At 38.0% G+C, this 20,617-nt stretch overlaps 1 protein-coding gene across 3 annotated transcripts; it reads left to right on the top strand.

The window, feature by feature from the left end:
* Nucleotides 1-399: 399 nt before the first annotated feature.
* Nucleotides 400-19,223, top strand: ZNF449 (zinc finger protein 449). 3 transcript variants are annotated; one of them, XM_037145284.2, is made up of 5 exons: nucleotides 400-433; nucleotides 2,457-2,903; nucleotides 4,472-4,676; nucleotides 16,012-16,125; nucleotides 16,317-19,223. In XM_037145284.2, the coding sequence occupies exons 2-5, from the start codon at nucleotides 2,550-2,552 to the stop codon at nucleotides 17,237-17,239; spliced, it is 1,596 nt and encodes a 531-aa protein (XP_037001179.1). In that variant the 5' UTR covers nucleotides 400-433; nucleotides 2,457-2,549; the 3' UTR covers nucleotides 17,240-19,223. The 3 variants fall into 3 exon arrangements, with proteins under 3 accessions (XP_037001179.1, XP_037001178.1, XP_053518357.1); XM_037145283.2 differs by lacking the exon at nucleotides 400-433 and adding an exon at nucleotides 442-936; XM_053662382.1 differs by lacking the exons at nucleotides 400-433; nucleotides 16,012-16,125 and adding an exon at nucleotides 442-936.
* The last annotated feature ends 1,394 nt before the right edge of the window (nucleotides 19,224-20,617 follow it).

Genomic DNA, 20,617 nt, shown 5'->3' with positions numbered 1-20,617 from the left:
ACCATAAAGGACAGCCTCCCCTTGGTCTCAGTGGAACAAAATTTAAGTTGCTACTTATATCTGTGTATGCTGGGCTGCAGTTCCTTTTTTGGGCAAATAAGAGTCTTTCATTCTTCATTACAGTTTAAAATTTATTTTTTTACATCCTAAACTGCTCCGGGTACTCTAGGGCCTACGGGAGAGAAGTCCTGGCAAAGATCAAGAATATGACAGGCCCTGTGCAGTCCTCTGGGATTTAGAAGCCTCTGTGGCCGGAAATAAAATCCCTTCTAAAGAAAAGTCCCAAACCCTCTCAAGTCTGCAACCTTCCACCCGACCCCAGGAGGGGGGGGGGGACTGAGGCATGCCGGGAGTTGTAGTCGGCTGCGTGGCCCCGCTCCTGCGCACTAGGCACTGCACCCAGTGAGCTGGAAGAGCTGTGGGCAGCCAGGCGGTGAGTCCCTGGGCGTCCGGAGGGCGTGGCAGTCCCTGGGGCTCGGGGAGTGGGGCTCCCATCACTCGTTTAGGCTACGAGAACTGACTGCCCGCAGGCCTGACCGAGCCGTGGGCCCCTGTCCTGCTCCAGTCCCCGCCACAGCTCCTTTATACCTGGCCAGGCCTTCCCAGGGGGTCCTTCGGGGCTGGCGTCGCCCCTTCAGGAAGCGAGGCATCTTCCCCGCGAAAGAATTAGGGCCGCGCCCTTGCCACCGGTATCCGACTTTAAAACGGCCTTTAGACATTTAGAGACTTATCCCTAGGGACACCTTTTCCCTCGTGCCCTCTTTTCACGAAGCCAGTTGCCTCTTTCCGAACGCCTCTTTATCCACGGGCCCTGTGAGGGCGCGCTCATTCGGGAGGGTCTGGGGAGAAGCCATTACCCCTGAGGAGAAGTGAAGTTTTCATCCCGAAAAGCCAGTGGAGGGGATCCCGGAGGATCAATTCCGTGGGAGACCTGAGGTAAGGTTTGGGTCAGTCAGGGGAGAGCCGCCCAACTGTGAGGCTGGAGGACATGGGAGGTGGGACCCTGGCCTAAACTGGCGGATTCCTGGATTCCCCTAACGACCCTCACGTGCCTAGACCGGGGGAGTGGACGCTTTTTAGGAATGAGTTCTTGTAGCAGAGCTGTCTCTGTGCCAGACACACGGCCGTTCGCTTTCCATGCATTTGGGTCTGCCAGAGGCAATTTTATGAAGAGGATGTTACAGAGAGAGGCAATGGGTGCCCTTTAGGGAACTAGCCCAGGGTGAAGTGGGAACAGAGTGTCGTTTCTTGATGACTGGGCAGGAAAAGAGTCGTGAGTATTTTATTTCTTGGTCTGGTCCAGGAAAGAAGACTTAGGTAGGTGAGCTGTGCGGGTAAATGCAGAGAGAGAGGACCCATAGCACACAGGCAGATACAGGTCTTCACAACTGTGGAGATATGAATGTGCCTGCCTACGTGACCTCCGAGACTGAACTAAGAACATTTGGATGTTTTTAGGCATGAGCATAGCAGGAGTCTGTGGTTCCTAACCTCATCACCATTTCCCTCTGACATTTGCTATGGGTCGTGGGACCTATTATTCTGTCCTAAGCCTCAAGCCTCAGTGCCCTCATCTGTAGTTAGGGCATAATACTAGTACCCCCCCCAACACTGATTGGGTGAGGGCCAAATGAACTAATATATGTAGGAGGCCTGTAACAGCACCTGGCTAAATGCAGGTGGGATTCCTGATGGCCTGCCCTGTGCAGTGTGTTTTTGTCATGAGAAAGCCACTTGGACTGCCACTGCAGGATGAGTATCACGGTGATGTTGGTTGAACTACACAAACCTGGTTTGGAGAAGAATGGGGGATTGTTGAGTTTTTGCCTTTGCAGGGCATGGCTCTCACTAAGATGCTGGTGATTGAAGGTGACTGAGGGTTACTCAGAGCTAGATGAACTATAAGGGTTGTTCACCAGTATTGTAAGTATTGCTCCCCAGTATTCCTCTGTGGCTCACCTATGTTCAGAAACACAAGAATATTGTTATTAGACTGGGAGTGGGATACAGGCCTTCAGAGCTATAGGAGTTAATTTAAGGGAAAGGATTCTTAGCCTTGGGTCCAAGGAATTCAGGAACAGAGCTGTCTGATAGAGTTTCCTGCAATAATGTCTACTAAGCACTTGAAATATGAATGTATGAATAAGAAACTAAATTTTTATATTTAAATAATTTAAAGTTAAACTGCCCCATGGAACTGTTGACTACCATACTGGACAGAATAGTTCTAGAGGGTCCATGAATGGTCTTGAAGACTTTGTGAGCTTTTAGAAACTGGATTTATATGTGTATTTTTTTAGGAAGTGAGTCCATGGCTTTCATCAGATTCTCAAAACCACTGAAAAGATTACAATCTACTGCTTTAGGGCTTTGGTGAAAAGTAAGCAATTAAGGGAGATAAGGATACCCTCTGGTAACCACTTCTGTTTCTCCTTTCTCATTTGCCCTGTCCTCAGCTGTAGGTACTCCACCCAAGAAATATAAAACAACAACAAATTGGAGTCTGAAACTTCAGGCCCAGATAAATTGGACACTGCTGGAAGTGGGCAATGGCTGTTGCCCTGGGTTGTGCAATCCAGGCCTCCTTAAATCAGGGCTCAGTGTTTCAAGAGTATGATACTGACTCTGAAGTGTTCCGTCAGCGCTTCAGGCAGTTCCAGTACAAAGAAGCCGCTGGGCCTCATGAAGCTTTCAACAAACTCTGGGAGCTTTGCTGTCAATGGCTGAAGCCAAAGATGCGTTCTAAAGAACAAATCTTGGAGCTTCTAGTGTTGGAGCAATTCCTAACAATTCTGCCTACAGAGATAGAGACCTGGGTGAGGGAACATTGCCCAGAGAATAGAGAAAGAGTTGTGTCACTGATAGAAGACTTACAAAGAGAACTTGAGATACCAGAGCCACAGGTGAGAAAAGAGTTTGGGATCTGGGTAATTAACCAAAAGGAGTGGCAGACACAACCGGTAGCAGATTAGACATTTTGTGTTTTTGTCCCAAGATTTCCCTGCAGTGATTTTCCTATTTCCATTTTGTTGGAATCAGCATATGGGTTGGTGATTGTCAATTATTAAATTCAACTCCTCAAATATTTGGTAATGTCCCCTTTGTTATCTTAAGATGAAAGTTTTTGAGAGTATAATCTGCTTATATACACAAAATCAAAACCATCAATATAATAAGTACTGTATGGTCTGTGGATCAAAAGCAGATCAAAGCCTATTTTTATATGGCCCATGACCTAATAATGGTTATTACCTTTTTAAAGTGCTGTTTAAAAAAAGAATAGGCAACAGACTAACACAGAAAGCCTAAAATACTTACTCTCTGGCTATTTCCAAAATGGACTGCCATCTGTCAGTCAAGTAGGGTTAGAAGTAATATAAAAGAAAAGGAATATAGTGTATTGTAAATTAATAAGCATTTCAGCATACACATGTCTGGACTTGAGTCAAGTCAAGCTAAAATTTGCAAAAATATTTTGTGATTATGTGACCAACAAGGTGAGGCTCTTAACAGATTCTTTTACCTATGTGAGTACTTCAGGGGGACACTCCAAATTTGGTAGAGACCCGGAGAACTTCTGCACTGTTCATTGTCTATATTCCCATCTCTGCCCACTAAATTCTGATAGCCAGCACCTGCCATCATATCCAAAATTCTTCCTGGGGGTGGTGGCCCTGCCCTCTGTTCAAAAGCACTAAGCTAAGCCTGTTTGAGGCATGTGATAGCTAAGCACAGGGCAGCATCTCTGGAGAAGGGAGAAAGTAGTTCTAGTTGGGCATTAGGGGCACTGGAGTCTTGTGTGTTGATGGGACTCTGCAGTTAGCCTGCATGAGCAGGACTCTTCCAAAGTGTGCTGCCTGTAGGATGGAATGTGTTTATGATTTCCCTTCCTTTGTGTCTCCTTGTTTGGCTTACTACATGAGATGTTGTCTTCATGTGGTATAATCCTGCATTGCCGGCATGGTAGGCACCAGCCAAGGGTGGCATTTGAGCACTAGCAATGTGGCTAGACCAAATTGGGATATGCTATAAGTATAAAATGCACACCACATTCAGAAGATGTAGGCTGAACAACAAAGCAGGTGAAATATCGTATTAATAATTCTTTATATTGGTTATATTATGAAATTATATTTTTATATACTATGTTTTGTTGTATATAATGTGCACTTTTTTGCCCAAATTTTTGAGGGATCAATAAGGATGTGCATTATATGTAAGTATAATGATTACCTACCATGGGTATAATAATCCCATGTATAGTGTACACAAAAATTGTAGGTATGCATTATATATGGCAGAATATGATATTGGGTAAATAATGCATATTATTAAGATTGACTTTACCTATTTCTGTTACTTTTCATATAACCACTGGAAAATTTTAAGTGACTTAGGTGGCTTGCATTGTATTGCTACTGGGCACTGCTAGTCTGGAATTTGGAGTGATTGGTTCTGGCATTTTCCCCAGATCGATAGGCAGGAAATGCTCTTGGAAGACCTGGCAGCAGTTGGAATGACAGACATACCACCAAACATCCATGTGGAGGTACCCCCACTCCAAGCAATGGGACCTGTCCCTGAGGCCCCAGTGGCAGAGGCATGGATCCCACAGGCAGGGTTGCAAGAACTGAGCTATGGCGCTGCTGGGGAAGGCCAGCCCTTTCTGGACCCTGGTAGGCAAGGGTTTTATTTCCTTTCCTTGATTTCTTTTTTTGGAGCTCAGGAGCTCTCCAGGGTTGTGTTTGGTTGGAAACACTGAATGCTGCATGAAAATGGATCCTCATGATAAAGAGTAGGAGGAGGAAACATCTCTCTGAATAGCCAGTCACAAAGCACTTTACATCACTCATGATTCAAAACTCCTTAAGCTAATGACCCTGCTGAAGAAGTCTGTATTTCTCTTTTCATTTTTTTTGGGTGAAATACACATAGTCTTAGATTAACTTAACTATTTTTGCATATACACTTCAGTGGTAATGAATATATTCATAATGCTGTGAAACCATCACTGCCACCCATGTCCACAGCTATTGTCATCTTGTAAAACTGAAGCTTTACACCCATTTAAAACAACTGCCTATTTCCACCTCCCCCTCAACCACTGAACCACCATTCAGCTTTCTATGAATTTGACTATTCTGTGTGTCTTGTATAAATGGAATCATACATATAAATGGAATCATACATTATTTGTCTTTTTGTGACTGTCTCATTTACTTAGCATAATGTCCTCAAGTTTCATCCATTGTTGTAGCATATGTCAGAATTTCTATTCTTTTAAAAATGGAAGAATATTCCATTGTATGTATGTATATATATATATATATATATATATATATATATATATATATACTATGTCTTTTATCTGTTTTTCATAAATGTATACTTGGGTTGCTTCTACGTATTAGCCATCATGAATAATGCTTCCCTGAATATGGGTGTACAAATCTCTTTGAGATTCTGCCTTTACTTCTTTTGGGTATATAACCAGAAGTGGAATTGGTTGATATATGGTTTTTCTATTTTCAATTTTTTGAGGAACTACCATACTGTTTTCTACTGTGGATGTACCATTTTATATTCCCACCAACAATGAACAAACTTTCCACTTTCTCCACATTCTTGCTAACTCTTGTTATTTTCTGTTTTTTTTTTCTTTTTTGATAGTAGCATTCCTAAGGGGTACCAGGTGGTATCTCATTATCATTTTGATTTGCATTTTCTAAATAATGATGTTGAACATCTTTTCATGTGATTGTTGACCATTTGTATATCTTCTCTCTTTTTCCAGTCTGATGAACATACTTTGTTTCGTTTTCATTGTTGTTTTTTAAATTTTTATTGAATTCATTGGGATGACATTGGTTAATAAAAGTATATAGATTTCAAGTGTAGAATTCTATAATACATCATTTGTGTATTGCATTTTGTGTTCACCACCCAAAGTAAAATCTCCTATCACCATTCATCTGCCCTTTTCCTTCCAACCAACCCAAACCTACCTTTTTCTCTGGTCATCACTATACTGTTGTCTATGTCCATGGGTTTTCAGGGTGAGTTTTGCTTAAGAATGTCTATTCAAGTCCTTTGCACATTTTTAATTGGGTTGTTTGGTTTTCTTTGTTGAATTTTAAAGTTCTCTATATACTATGGATATTAATCCCTTATCAGATATATGATTTTGCGAATACTCTTTGTATTCTGCAGGTTGCCTTTTTGCTCTGTTGATAACTGTCTTTTGAAGGACAAAATTTTTTAAAGATTTTATTTATTTATCTTTAGAGGGGAAGGGAAGGAGAGAGGGAGAGAAACATCAATGTATGGTTGCCTCTCGTGCATCCCCTGCTGGGAAGTGGCCTGCAGGGAACCGGCCTGCAACCCCGGCATGTGCCCTGACTGGGAATCGAACCGCGATTGTCTGGTTTGCAGGCCTGTGCTCAATCCACTGAGCTACACCAGCCAGGGCTTGAAGGACAATTTTTTTTAATTTTCATGAAATACTGTGTCTTCTTTTTCTTTTATTGCTTATCCTTTTCTTATCATTGCTAAATCTAATGCCATTAAGCTTTTCCCCTATATTCTTCTAAGAGATTTATACTTTTAGGTCTTTGATTCATATTAAATTAATTTTTATGTATGGTGTTAGGTAAAGGCCCAACTTTATTTTTTTCGTATATGCCTATTTAGTTTTTCCAATACTATTTCTTGAAAAACCTGTCTTTTCTCCATTGAATGATCTTGGTATCTTTGTTAAAAGTCATTTGACAGCCCTGACCAGTATGGCTCAGTTGGCTGGGCATCCTTCTGCAATGCAAAAGGTTGCTGGTTCAATCACTGGTCAGGGCACATGCCTGGGTTGTGGGCCAATCCTTGGTCACCCTTTCGAGAGGCAATAGATGGGTTGATGTTTCTCTCTCTCTCTCTCCTACCTCCCTTCCCCTCTCTCTAAAAATAAATAAACATTTTTTAAAAGTCATTTGACAGTATATTTAAAGGTTTCCTTCTGGTTTCTGTATTCTATTCCATTGGTCTATATGTCTGTCTTTATGCCAGTACCAGACTATTTTCATTGATGTAACTTTGTAGTAGATTTTTGAAATCAGGAAGTTTGAGTATTCTAGCTTTGTTCTTTTCAAGATTCTTTTGTCTATTTGAGGTCCCTGGAGATTCTGTATGCATTTAAAAATGGGTTTTTCTTTATCTTCAAAAAATGTCATTGGCATTTTGATAGAGATTATATTGACTGTATAGATCACTCTGGGTAGTATTAACATATGTTTTTGGAGATTTTATTTATTTATTTTTAGAAAGTGGGGAAGGGAGGGAGAAAAAGAGGGAGAGAGACATTGAATGGAGAGAGACACATTGATTAGTTGCCTTTTGCAAGTGCCCCAACTAGGGACCGAACCCACAACCCAGGCATGTGCCCTAACCAGAAATTGAACCAGCAACCTTTCGCTTTGCGGGACAACACCCAACCAACTGACCTGTACCAATCGGGGCAGTATTAACACCTTAATACTATTAAGTCTTCTAATCCTCGAATGTGGAATATATTTCTATTTATTTATACCTTCTTTAATTTCTTTTACCAATGTTTTATAATTTCTGTTGTATATCTTTTCACCTACTTGTTTAAGTTAGTTCCTAAGTGTTTTGTTCTTTTTGATGCTGTTATAAATGGTATTGTTTTCATATTTTCCAGAATTTTTCATTGTTCATTGTTAGTGTATAGAAATGGAACTGATTTTTGCATGTTCATTTTGTATCCTGGTTTTTTGTTGTCTTCATTTACTAGTTATAACAGTTTTTTTAATGGAATCTTTAGGTTTTCATTAGATCATATAATCTACTAATAGAGATCATTTTACTTCTCCCTTTCCATTGTGAAAGCCTTTTATTTATTTTTCTTGCCTAATGGCTCTGGCCACAACTTTCCCTACTGGGCTGAATAGAAATGGCCAAAGTGGGCACCCTTACCTTCTTCCTGGTCTTAAAGGAAAAGCTTTCAGTCTTTCACAATTAAGTATGATGTTCCCTGTATTTTTTCATATATGGCTTTTTATTACGTGGAGGTAATGTCCTTCTGTTCCTATTTTATTGAGTGAGAAAATTTTATTTTATCATGAGAATCACGAGAGGATGTTGAATTTTGTCAAGCGCTTTTTCTGCATCAATTGAGATGATTGTGTGTTTTTTTTGTTCTTCATTCTGTTAATGTGGTGTATTACAACTGATTCAGTTTCATATGTTGAAACACCTTTGCATTCCAGAACAAATAACACTTGGTCATGGTATATAATCCTTTTTATTCAATCATTTTTTATTTTTAAATTATACCTGACATTCAATATTATATTAATTTTAGGTGTGCAACCCAATGATTAGACATTATATAACTTACTAAGTGATCATCCTGAAAAATCTCATACCCATCTGACACCATACATAGCTATTACAATATTATTGACTGTATTCCTTATGCTGTATTTTACATCCCCATGACTAACTATTCTATAAGAATTGATTTGTACCTCTTAGTCCCTTCACCTTTTTTACCAATCCCCCCAACACCCCTCCCTTCTGGCAACTGTCAAAATATTCTCTGTATCTGTGATTCTGTTTCTGTTCTGCTTCTTTGTTTATTTTGTTTCTTAAATTCAGTCGTTGATAGCTATGAATTTTTTGCCATTTTTTATCTTTTTTTCTTTTTAAGACCCTTTAACATTTCATGTAATACTGATTTGGTGGTGATGAACTTTAGCTTTTTCTTTTGGGGAAGCTCTTAATGTGTCCTTCAATTCTAAATGATAGTTTTGCTGGGAAGAATAATCTTAGTTGTAGGTCCTGGCTATTCATCACTTCAAATAGTTCTTGCCATTCCCTTCTGGCTTGCAAAGTTTCTGTTGAGTAATCAGCTCCCTTGTAGGTAACTTCTTTTTTCTTGGTGCTTTTAAGATTCTCTCTTTATCTTTAACCTTTTGCATTTTAATTGTGATTTGTCTTGATGTGCACCTCTTTGGGTACATTTTATTTGGTCCTCTCTGTGCTTCCTGGACTTGTATGTCTGTTTGCTTCACAAGGTTAGGGAATTTTTCTGTCCTTATTTTTTCAAATAGGTTTTCAATTTCTGGCTATCTCTTTTCTTCTACTAGCACCCCATGATACCTGGGGCCACCAAGCACAAGCTATAGAAAATCTGAAGATGGCTGCTACTTGTGCTGGGCTTAGAGGTGCCCAGGAGCAGCCAGGCTGTGAACAAAGGCTGTCTGCCACTAGTGCTGGGTGTGGGGCCACTTAGAAAGGGGTATGGGGTACACAGAGGCCAGGTGCTTCTTGTTTGAGAGATTTTAAGAAAGTCTGAAGCATGAGTCAGGAGAGGCCAGTTGTATGGAAAAGCCACTGGAAATACCTTGGGTGGGCATGCAAATTGGGTGGGGTGTGGTCTCATGGAATCACCTGGTTGGGTGAACAGTATGAGCCAGTTTGATGGAGATTCAGATATGTCAACTTCCTGCTAATTCTGTGGACAGAGGTTTCAGAAAAGGAACAATGGCTTCTGCCTTTGATTTTAAAAAATAGTTTATTTATTTATTTTTAGAGAAAGTGGGAGAGAAACATCAATGTGCAGTTGTCTCTTGTATGTCCCCAACTGGAAACCTGGCCCACAGCCCAGGCATGTGCCCTGACTGGGAATCGAACCCACGACCCTTTGTTTCACAGGCCACTGCTCAATCCACTGAGCCACACCAGCCAGGGTTTATCTTTAATTATTTTCTAATTTCCCATGTGATTCCTTCTTTGAGTCATCGGTTGTTTAAAAGTATGTTATTTATTTTTCACAAGTTTGCCAATTTTCCCATTCTCTTTCTATTATTGGTTTCTAACTTCATCCTGTTATGGTTCAAGTAAATATGTTTTATGACATATATCTTTTTAAATCACTCAAGAATAATTTGTAACCTAACATATGATCTATATCCTGGACATATATTACAAATAGGTAGACACTACTAACACTTTGCTCTTTGTTTTCTATAGGCCTTATAGCTTTTTTTGTCCCTTATTTTATACATTATTGCTTTAGGCTCAGTTGATTTTTTTTTTGTAATATAATGCTTAAATTCCTTTGTCATTTCTTTCTGTGTTTATTCTATGGCTATTTTCTTTCTGGTTACCATGGGGGATTACATTTAACATCCTGAAGTTATAACACTCTGATTTGAATTTATAACATCTTAATTACAATAACATCCAGAAACCCCACTCTTTTACAGCTTTTTCCCTACTCCTTTCAGTTGTTGATGTCACAAAATTACATCTTTATACATATGTGCCCCGATACATAAACTAATAATTATTTTTTACCTTAAACATCTCTCTTTGATTACAGCATCTTTGCTATTATAAGAAAAATCAAGCTGGTTCTCATTCAGATGAGAACTTGTGTCTATGAAACAAGGTTTAGTCATGCATTAAATGAAGGTTTCAAATAACACTAAGCTGGGAATTTGTTACATGTTAAACACCAATAATTTCCCCCAATATGTTTATTGGCATAACAGTTATGCAATACTAAAATACAGTAAAATTTTATAATGTTTTATTTATACCAGTATCTCCCACAGCACAGTTCTTTAAATGGGAGCATAAAATTAACAAAGAGAAGGAATGTGTGAAAGTGGCACATAAAAGACGTGAAGTCGGGGAAAAAAATAAAGCGATAAGGTGTGCCACATCTAATTCCTTTGGCAAAATTATAGTACTAGTACATTAAATGTAGCTGTGGAAAATGAATTTTCAATACTTTGGAACCAGCCATGTGCATGGTGACAAAGCCAGTCTGGAGGACAGAAAACAGTAAACAGCCCAACAAGAGACTTGAATTGCTCTTTCACAGAGAACAGATAGAAGTTGCTGAAATAAGATGATTTGAAGGCTTCTCTGCCCAAATGAAAACAAATCCCTGAGGGTGTACCCAGAGATGATTTCCTAGGAGCCTGGAAAGCTTTGGGGGAATTTCCAAGATCTCAAAGAGAAACCGATCATCATTGAGGACACAATTAGAGAAGAATCATCAATTCATAAAGGGTCGAAAGCAAAGTCACTCTAGAAAGGCACATTTAGGAAATGTCTGAATGAGGAATTAGTAAAAGTCTTAACATAGGGAGAAGAGGATGAATATGGAGAGAGAAGTGAGTCAAAGAGACATATCATGATTATACCTGGATTTATATTATTTTATTTTTTAAAAGATTTTATTTATTTTTAGAGGGGGGAAGAGAAGGAGAAAGAGAGAAAGAGAAACATCAATGTGCGGTTACTTCTCATGTGCCCGCCTACGGGGACCTGACCTGCAACCCAGGCATGTGCCCTCGACTGAAAATCAAACTGGTGATCCTTTGGTTTGCAAGCCCATGCTCAATCCACTGAGCTATTCCAGCCAGGGCTATACCTGGATTTAGATCTTTAGAATAAGATTAGCTGTTACTAAACTAATAATTATTTTAAATGCATTATTCTCTTAAATTACATAGACAAGAAAATGGAGAGTTACAAATAAGTTACCATAATACTAGTTTTCAGGCCAATAATTGTGTTTTTAAAAATGTATTTGTCACTTAAATCATATAGGAAACAAAAAAGTGAAATTATAAGTTATTGTTACAATAATACTAGCTTTTATAATTGTCCACATATTTATTTACCTGTATTGAGATACTTATTTCTTCATATGGCTTCAAGTTACTGTCTAGTGTCCTTTTTATTTCATCTTACAGGACTCCCTTGAGTATTTCTTTCAGGGCAGGTCTAGAAGTAATGAACACCATCAGTGGTTGTTGTTTGGGAATGTTTTAATTTCTCCCTCACTTCTGAAGGACAGATTTGCTAGATATAGGATTCTTGGTTTACAGTTTATTTCTTTTAGGACTTTGAATATGTCAGCCCACTGCTTTCTGACTTTCAAAGTCAGTCTCTGATGCAAAATCTGTGTACTTTCTTTTAAGGTTCCCTTGTATGTAATGAGTTTTTTCTCTCTGATGCTTTCAAGATTCCGTCCTTGGCTTTTTGAAGTGTGATTATAACATATCTTGGTATGGGTCTCTAAGTTCACCTTACATGGAGTTTGTATTAATTAAATGTTTATATTCATGTCTTTCATCAAATATAGGACATTTTCAGCCATTATATCTTCAAATGTTAGCCATTAATATTTAATTATAAATTTTTCTGCATATGCATTTCCATTCCCCATGTTAATTTGCTCTTCTTAACAACAGTGCCAGGTACAAACACCTTATATGTTGCTGAGAAACACTGCTGCTCTTGATTTTAATACTTTCTAAAGCACAGGAAAGACTCCAGTGTATTTAACAAGGGAGAGATGGAACGAATTCAAAAAGCAAAATATACCAACTAGGAGAAGAGGAAACTACCCCTTTCTCATCATTCTTAAATTAATGTTTATCAAAATGATGTAAGACTTATTATTCCATGATTTAGACATTAATTACACTTTTAAGGCTTTTTTAAAAAATGAAAACATCTTGGATGTATTATATGAAGTGTGTCCTATTGTAGGCTGAGTGGAAAGCATGGATTACTGGCAGAGTAAAATAAGAAATTTTAAAGTAATGGAAGAACTCAGTTGATTTTATTTTAAAGTTTGGAATATATTCCCTGTCAGCAAAAGTGGTAGGTATATATGAAATGGAAACACACACACACACACACACACACTTTATACATTTATCCAACAATGGACACTTAAGTTGTTTCCATATTTTGGCTATTATAAATAATCCTGTACTGAACATTGGGGTGTACATATCTTTTCAAATTAGTTTTTTTTAAGATTTTATTTATTTATTTTTTTGGCAGAGGGGAAGGGAGAGAAATATCAATGTGTGGTTGACTGTCACACAACCCTCTCCTGAGGACCTGGCCTGCAACCCAGGCGTGTGACCTGACTGGGCATCAAACTGGCGACCCTGGGTCCGCAGGCCGTGCTCAGTCCACTGAGCCACACCTGCCAGGGCATCAAATTAGGGGTTTTTTTTACATCTTTTTAAAAAAATATTTTATTTATTTTTTGAGAGAGGGGATGGGAAGGAGAAAGAGTAGGACAGAAACATCAATGTGTGGTTGCCTGTCATGTGTCCCCTACCAGGGACCTGGCCCGCAACCCAGTCGTGCCCTAACCGGGAACTGAACTGGTGACCTTCTGCTTCACAGGCCCATGCTCAATCCACTGAGCTACACCAGCCAGGGCAAAACTAGTTTTTTAATAATATTCAGATCAATACCCAGGAGAAAAATTGCTAGTCCATCTCTTTACTTTCAGTCTATTTGTGTCTTTTAATCTAAAGTGTGTCTCAGGTAGATAGTATACATATATAATTTTTAATCCAGTTTGGTAATCTCTGCCTTTTGATTGAGTTGTTTAATCCATACATAGTTAATCTTGCTTTGATATAAGATGTTTTGAAATTTAAATTTCTAGCAAGTGAACTTGGCTAGTGTTATTTTAATAATGCTAATATGTATACATCATCCTGTACTTAGGTCTCAAATCATCAGTTTTCAACCCACACTTTGTTGCATGCCAATATTCTTTGCCAGAACTGAGTAAAGCAACAAAGAGGTGTGGAAAGAGGATTTGAACCACAGGGTCTCACAATGAGCAGAGGGGTGGTATGATTTAAGGGGAAAAAGAGTATTAAAAACTTCTAGATCCCCTTAGATTTACAGTAAGAAACAATGTTTGATGGACATTTGAGTTAATTTCAAGAGAATCCACTTCTAGACTTTAGCTGAAACAAACATAAAGACTGCTTTTGCTGGTTGCCAACCCAGTCAATTTCCATCTTCCTTTGAAATTCTCAACTGAAATTATTCTAGTAAACAGTTTCATAACTCCTACTTTTATTTCTCTTTCTTCACTTCATGCCCAACAGTAGCATTTCTGTTTTAATATGCCAAAAGTTTTTAAAATATATTTTATTGATTATGCTATTACACTTGCCCCATTTTCTCCTCCCCTTTATTCCCCTCTGCCCTTCGCTCCCCCACTAGCATTCACCCCCCCCTTAGTTCATGTCTGTGGATCATACATATAAGTTCTTTGGCTTCTCCATTTCCTATACTATTCTTAACCTACCCCTGTTTATTTTGTACCTACCATTTATGCTTCTTATTCCCTGTAGCTTTTCCCCCATTCCTCTGCCTTCCCCTCCCTGCTGATAACCCTCCATGTGATCTCCATTTCTCTGATTCTGTTCCTGTTCTAATTGTTTGCTTAGTTTGTTTGTTTTTCTTTTTTAGGTTCAGTTGTTGATAGTTATGAGTTTATTGTCATTATACTGTTTATAGTTTTAATCATCTTTTTCTTAGGTAAGTCCCTTTAACATTTCATATAATAAGGGCTTGGTGATGATGAACTCCTTTAACTTGGCCTTATCTGGGAAGCACTTTATCTGCCCTTCCATTCTAAATGATTAGACTAATCTTGGATGTAGGTCCTTGCCTTTCATGACTTTAAATACTTCCTTCCAGCCCCTTCTTGCCTGCAAAGTTTCTTTTGAGAAATCAGGTGACAGTCTTATGGGAACTCTTTTGTAGGTAATTGTCTCTTTTTCTCTTGCTGCTTTGAAGATTGTCTCCTTATCTTTAATCTTGACTAATGTAATTGTGATGTGCCTTGGTGTGTGCTTCTTTGGGACTCTATGAACTTCCTAGAAGTCTATTTCCTAGCTATATTGGAGAAATTCTCCTTGATTATTTTTTTCAAAAGCATTCAGTTTCTTGCTCTTACTCTTCTCCTTCTGGCACCCCTATGATTCAGATGTTGGAACGTTTAAAGTTGTCCTGGAAGTTCCTGAGCCTCTCCTCATTTTTTTGAATTCTTCTCCATTTCTGTGAGCATCCTGATTACTAGTGTTTTGAACTCTGCATCTGATAGGTTGGCTGTCTCTTCATCTCTTAGTTCTGTTTTTAGAGCTTTGATGTGTTCTCTCATTTGGGGCATTTTTTTTGTCTCTGCACACCTGTTATGTTGTAAGGGGCAGAACCTTAGGTATTCACCTAAGCATAGGTATTCCCCCACTGTATGTGGGGGAGGGGTCCAAGAGGGAACAATGCTACTTTCTTGGCTCTTGACCAGCTTTCAGTCACTTCCGCCACTACCCACAAGCAAGTTGGGCTCTTCTAGTGCTGATTCCCAGGTGGGTGGGTTTATGTACATACTAGGACCTTGTGGGTCTTTCCATTGAACTCTCCTGTGAGGCTGGGAGTTTCTCCCACTGCAGAATTTTACAGCCAGAGTTTGGGGGGCTTTATTTTCCTGTGCTGGAACCCTGGGTTGGGTGATCTGTCTTACTCTTCAGTTGTTCCTCCTGGTTTATCCCAGTACAAATGTGGGGCCACTGGGTTCTCCAGTCACCACCTTGTGGCAGGTCCTCTCCACCCCAGCTACCCATCTCCATCCCTCCTACCAGTCTGGATGAATGTTTCTTTAATTCCGTGGTTATGGGACTTCCATACAGTTTATTTTTCTGGCAGTTCTGGTTATTTTTTGTTTTTAAATTTGTTGTCCTTTTGGTTGTACAAGGAGGCAAAGTTTATCTACCTACAACTCCATCTTGGCTGGAAGTCCTAATATGCCAAAACTTTATGAAGATTTACTTTATATTTTATCTATAACCTAATTAAATCTGTTATCAAAATAGGTAAAGAAATAATTTAGTGCAGTGATTTCAGCACAGGATTGATTCCTTCTTCTTCCATAGATTAGAGGAGAATAGTTTTTAATTGAGCACAAAAGGATGTTCTCTCATTTATGTTTTATTCTTATCTTATAAGAAACTCTTGTATGAGATTCCAAATGAAGTAATAGTAATTGAGGTGGAGGTAGATATTAAGTGGCCATGTGTCCAAGATAAAAGCCTGAACTCTGGAAAAACCGTTGATAACCCAAACAATTATGCTTCTGATCTTTCTAATGGCCAGGATATCCAATACCAAAGCTTGATATGAGCTTTCCATTGGAGCATAGAGAAGAGGCATGGGTGAAGGAACTACAAGATTCCAAAGAAATTAAACAATTACTTGAATCCAAGATAGGTAAGTAATTATTCATTGATACTAGAGAAGAAAGAAAAGAAAAATCCAACCTTAATCAGGTTAAAGAGTTTTGGATTCTATTTAGGAATTTCTGTATCCATACTGGTGGTTTAATATAACTCTTCACCTTTTCTCATGTTCTTTTCTCTGTGGGGCACAATGACATGTACACTTTCTGTTTCTTCTCTCAGGTTTTGAGATTGGAATAGAAAATGAAGAAGATCTTTCAAAACAGAAAAAACTGGAAAATATGTACCCATTTCTTGTTACTTTAGAGGGTAATGCTCTCCATGGTACCAGTTTACAAAAAGACTATGTACAGTTAGAAAATCAATGGGAAAAACCCCCAGAGGATTTACAGACAGATTTGACAAAACTTGTAGATCATCATAATTCCTCAGGAGAGAAACCTGAGAGTTCTAGCTTGGAAGAACCTCTCACTAGCTTGGAAGAACCTCTCACTAGCTTGGAAGAACCTCTCAACCCTAAAACCCTTAAGAAAAAGAGTACAGGAGATAAACCTCACCGATGTTCTCAGTGTGGAAAATGTTTTGCCCGGAAGTCACAACTTACAGGGCACCAGAGAATTCATTCAGGAGAGGAACCTCATAAATGCCCTGAATGTGGAAAAAGATTCCTTCGTAGTTCAGACCTTTATAGACACCAACGACTTCATACAGGGGAGAGACCCTATGAATGCACTGTATGTAAAAAGCGATTCACTCGGCGCTCACACCTTATAGGGCACCAGAGAACCCATTCTGAAGAAGAGACATATAAATGCCTTGAGTGTGGGAAAAGCTTTTGTCATGGATCAAGTCTTAAAAGACATCTGAAAACTCATTCGGGTGAAAAACCTCATAGATGTCACAATTGTGGAAAAAGTTTTAGTAGACTGACAGCTCTTACTTTGCACCAGAGAACTCACACTGAAGAGAGACCTTTTAAATGTAATTATTGTGGGAAAAGCTTTAGACAGAGACCAAGTTTAGTTATTCATTTAAGAATTCATACAGGGGAGAAGCCATACAAATGTAGTCATTGTTCTAAAAGCTTCAGGCAGAGAGCAGGCCTTATTATGCACCAAGTCACTCACTTTAGAGGACTTCTTTAAGAATTATTAAAGGAAACAGGTCATGCAGAAATTAGCACTAACTCAGAAAAAATCTTAACCTGAAGCAGTCTGTTTGTCTTGAAAGAATCTTTTTTTGTTGTTTGAGCTTATAAGAACAGCTTTTTAAAAAATATCTTAACCCATCTTCCAAGGCATGTGAATTCTAGAGTGTCTCCCTACTCTTGCAACTTCCCTAGATTTGATATATTTTATCTTTACAACTCTTATTTTTCAATGACAATGAAAATTTTTGTGTCCCAAGCCAACTGTAAAGCATATAGGGTAGCGTCAATATAATGGATAACCACATCTATCTGATATATCTATTATAGTAGCACCATAATTATTCTGCTGTCATTATTAAAGGTGGTTATATACCACCTTTATTTGTGTCCCAAGGGTAAGAAAGGAAACCGTGTATTTTGTCAAATAATAAAAATGTGTCAGGGACATGTGAATAAAGAGGATTTCATTTGCCTCGTAAAAACTGAGTTATTTCCATTGAAAATTTTTATGTTAAAGGAATTAAGATTTTAACCTTGTGAATTTTGCAAAGTTTACTAGTTTGCTTATTTGGCTATTTGGGGTGATGCTGCTTGGAGCTATTAATTTAATGATTTATTTATGTCGAAGAATCCATTCGACAGTTGAAGTCATACAAATAGAATGTAATTTGGTGTAGATAATTAAGGAGCCAATGTCCATTGCTTTTTATTCTCCTTTAGTATTCAACCATATGTTTCTCAGTGCTTTTAAAATTTTATTCATTCTTTAATTTGGTGTCTCCCTAAGTGTGTGTTATAGAACTCTTAATTCTATAAGATATTCTACAAATAAGTTTTGGAATCCCTTCCTGCTCTTTCTGCTTTCTAGATTCACAGTGCATGTCAACATATAAGAATCTCTGACAGGTCCTTCAGTAAAGACAGAGAAAGCACCTCTCTTGGCTTAATGTTTTACAGACCTGTTTGACCCCAGAACCTTTTTTCATGTACACTCAAATAACAACCCACAGAGCTAGTATTCTGCAAATATTCCTTGGAATACATTACCTTTAATATATATTTCTATAGTTATCAATATAGTCTTATTGTTCCCAAGCCTAGTTATCTTCATTCATTTGAAGGGTGTTATGAAAAATTATTTACACATATATGTTTTTTATGTAAGACACACATGAACATACACATACATTTTAAGGCGATGAGGGTCACTAATTCAGATACTTTATATATTGCTCAGTGATTCTCAACCTCTTTTTACTTATAATCACATACCACACATTGCTACTTATATAAATGTTCTCATATAATCGTAGTAATGACTCAAATTTCTGTAGCAAGGGAAGAACTCTCTTTGTCAATTAAAGTTGTTAATACATGAAAATATTTGTTCAGCCTAGTTCCTTGTTATAAAATACAGGAAATAGGACATTCAAGTATTTGACCTTTATGAAGATACCAGTCTTCCTTTCCTTAAACTAGAATTAGGGAAAGTATATGCTTTCTGTTCCACAGAAGTTCTTAGAAGTCGTACTTAATATAATATAAGTATTTGGGGGGTATCTACTTTGTGCCTAACTAGTCCTGTTCTAGGCTTAATGGAAACTAGTAAAGAAACTAATTCATGGGTCAGATTCATAAAGAGTTTATAATATCTTTAGTTAAACAAAAGTTGGGAAATAAATGGAGAACAATGCAAGAGAGATTGTATTAAGTGCCAAATCATATCAAGTGCTAGAGCCAGGATGTGTCTTTTAATTCTTGTCATCTAGGACCCTGTACGATGCTGCTATAAGTGTGGGGTTAAAATTCAGATCCTAGTAGCAATAAGATGTAACATGGGAGGAGTCTGAATGTAGAGATGAAAAACACTGAATGTAATGGCTTCTCTTTTTCTCTCTTGTGGAATTGCATTCCAACTAGAACAGTGCCTTAAAATGGATGTGCCCAACTGCTCTGTATCTATGCAATATTTTAATAAAGTGGAAATATATATATATATGCTCTTTCTGCTTCAATCACATTAACTAATTGTTTGCACAACTTAGAGCTGCTTCCATGAGCAGTAGCAACAGGCACCACAATTGACTCCTGTCCCACACCCTAACCTAAGGTGGAATCACTTTACTCTGCAACCATGGTGCTGGATTTACCCATCATTTTTAGCATTTAATACAGTCAATTCTATCTAGCAGGGTTAGTTGCAATCATTGTATGAGCTATATCCTCCCATTCATCTATGTCATAAACACACATGCTTGGGTTTTACAGGTAGAGAACATCCATTATTTATTTATTTGTTACAGTGTGCTGTGTATAATAATCACACACACATATGTATAGCACTGAATCAAGAAACATGTGAAGTAGTTCTTAGAAAAAGATAAAACAAACATTGTATGGATGTGCCTAATTATACTTCAAAAAATAAGGGCAAAATACAATACCTATCTCCTAAGTACTGTGAAGGGCAAAAACAGTACCTGCCTTATAGGTACTATGAATATTAAATGAAATATATTTTGTTCAGCTCTACACAGTGTAAGCTTTCAATACAAATCCAGCATATTGTAATATTGTATTTTAATTCTTTGTTGTTTAAGTGATAAAAGGACTTAAGGCTATGGATTTTCCTCTATGGCTTTGGTCACATTTCATACTTTATATATGCATATAAACATTTATATATATAAGCACATATATAAATGTTTATATACATTTATATACATATACACATATATGTATATAAACATTTATATAAATGTATATAACATGTATAAATATATGTATATGTGTATAAACGTGTATATAAACATTTATAAATGTATATATGTATATAAACATGTATGTGTATATAAACATATATATAAATGTTTATATACATAGAATAGAAAGTGACTCACATGGTTATAAAAATTGAGAAGTCCCATAATCTACTGTATTCAAGCTGGAGAAAAAGGAAAGCTGATGATATACTTCAGTCTTGAATCTGAAGACCTGAGAACCAGGAGATCTGATGGTATAACTCAACCAAAGGTCTGAGACCTGTGGGGGTGGGGAGGGTATAAATCACAAAGTCCAAAAGTCAGAGAACTAGGACCTCTGATGTCAAAGGGAAACAAAAGATGAAGGTTCCAACATGAAGTGAGTGAGGGAATTCACCCTTCCTCTGCCTTCGTGTTCTATTCTGGCTCTCAAGGGATTGGATGATGCCCCCAACACACATTTGGTGAAGACAGATCTCTGTAATCAATCCAATGTTAACTTCTTCTGGAAGTACCCTCAGAGACACCCAGAAATATTTTCCTAGCTATCCTGGCTTCTCTTAACCCAGCCAAGTTTGTAAATAGAATTAATCATCACAGGGTTATTATTG

This window comes from Artibeus jamaicensis, unplaced genomic scaffold (genome assembly GCF_021234435.1).
Source record: "Artibeus jamaicensis isolate MK-2021 breed Jamaican fruit bat unplaced genomic scaffold, CSHL_Jam_final contig_240, whole genome shotgun sequence".
Classification (NCBI taxonomy): domain Eukaryota; kingdom Metazoa; phylum Chordata; class Mammalia; order Chiroptera; family Phyllostomidae; genus Artibeus; species Artibeus jamaicensis.
Note: the sequence above shows the minus strand (reverse complement) of the source record. Positions and strands in the feature narration are given on the sequence as shown.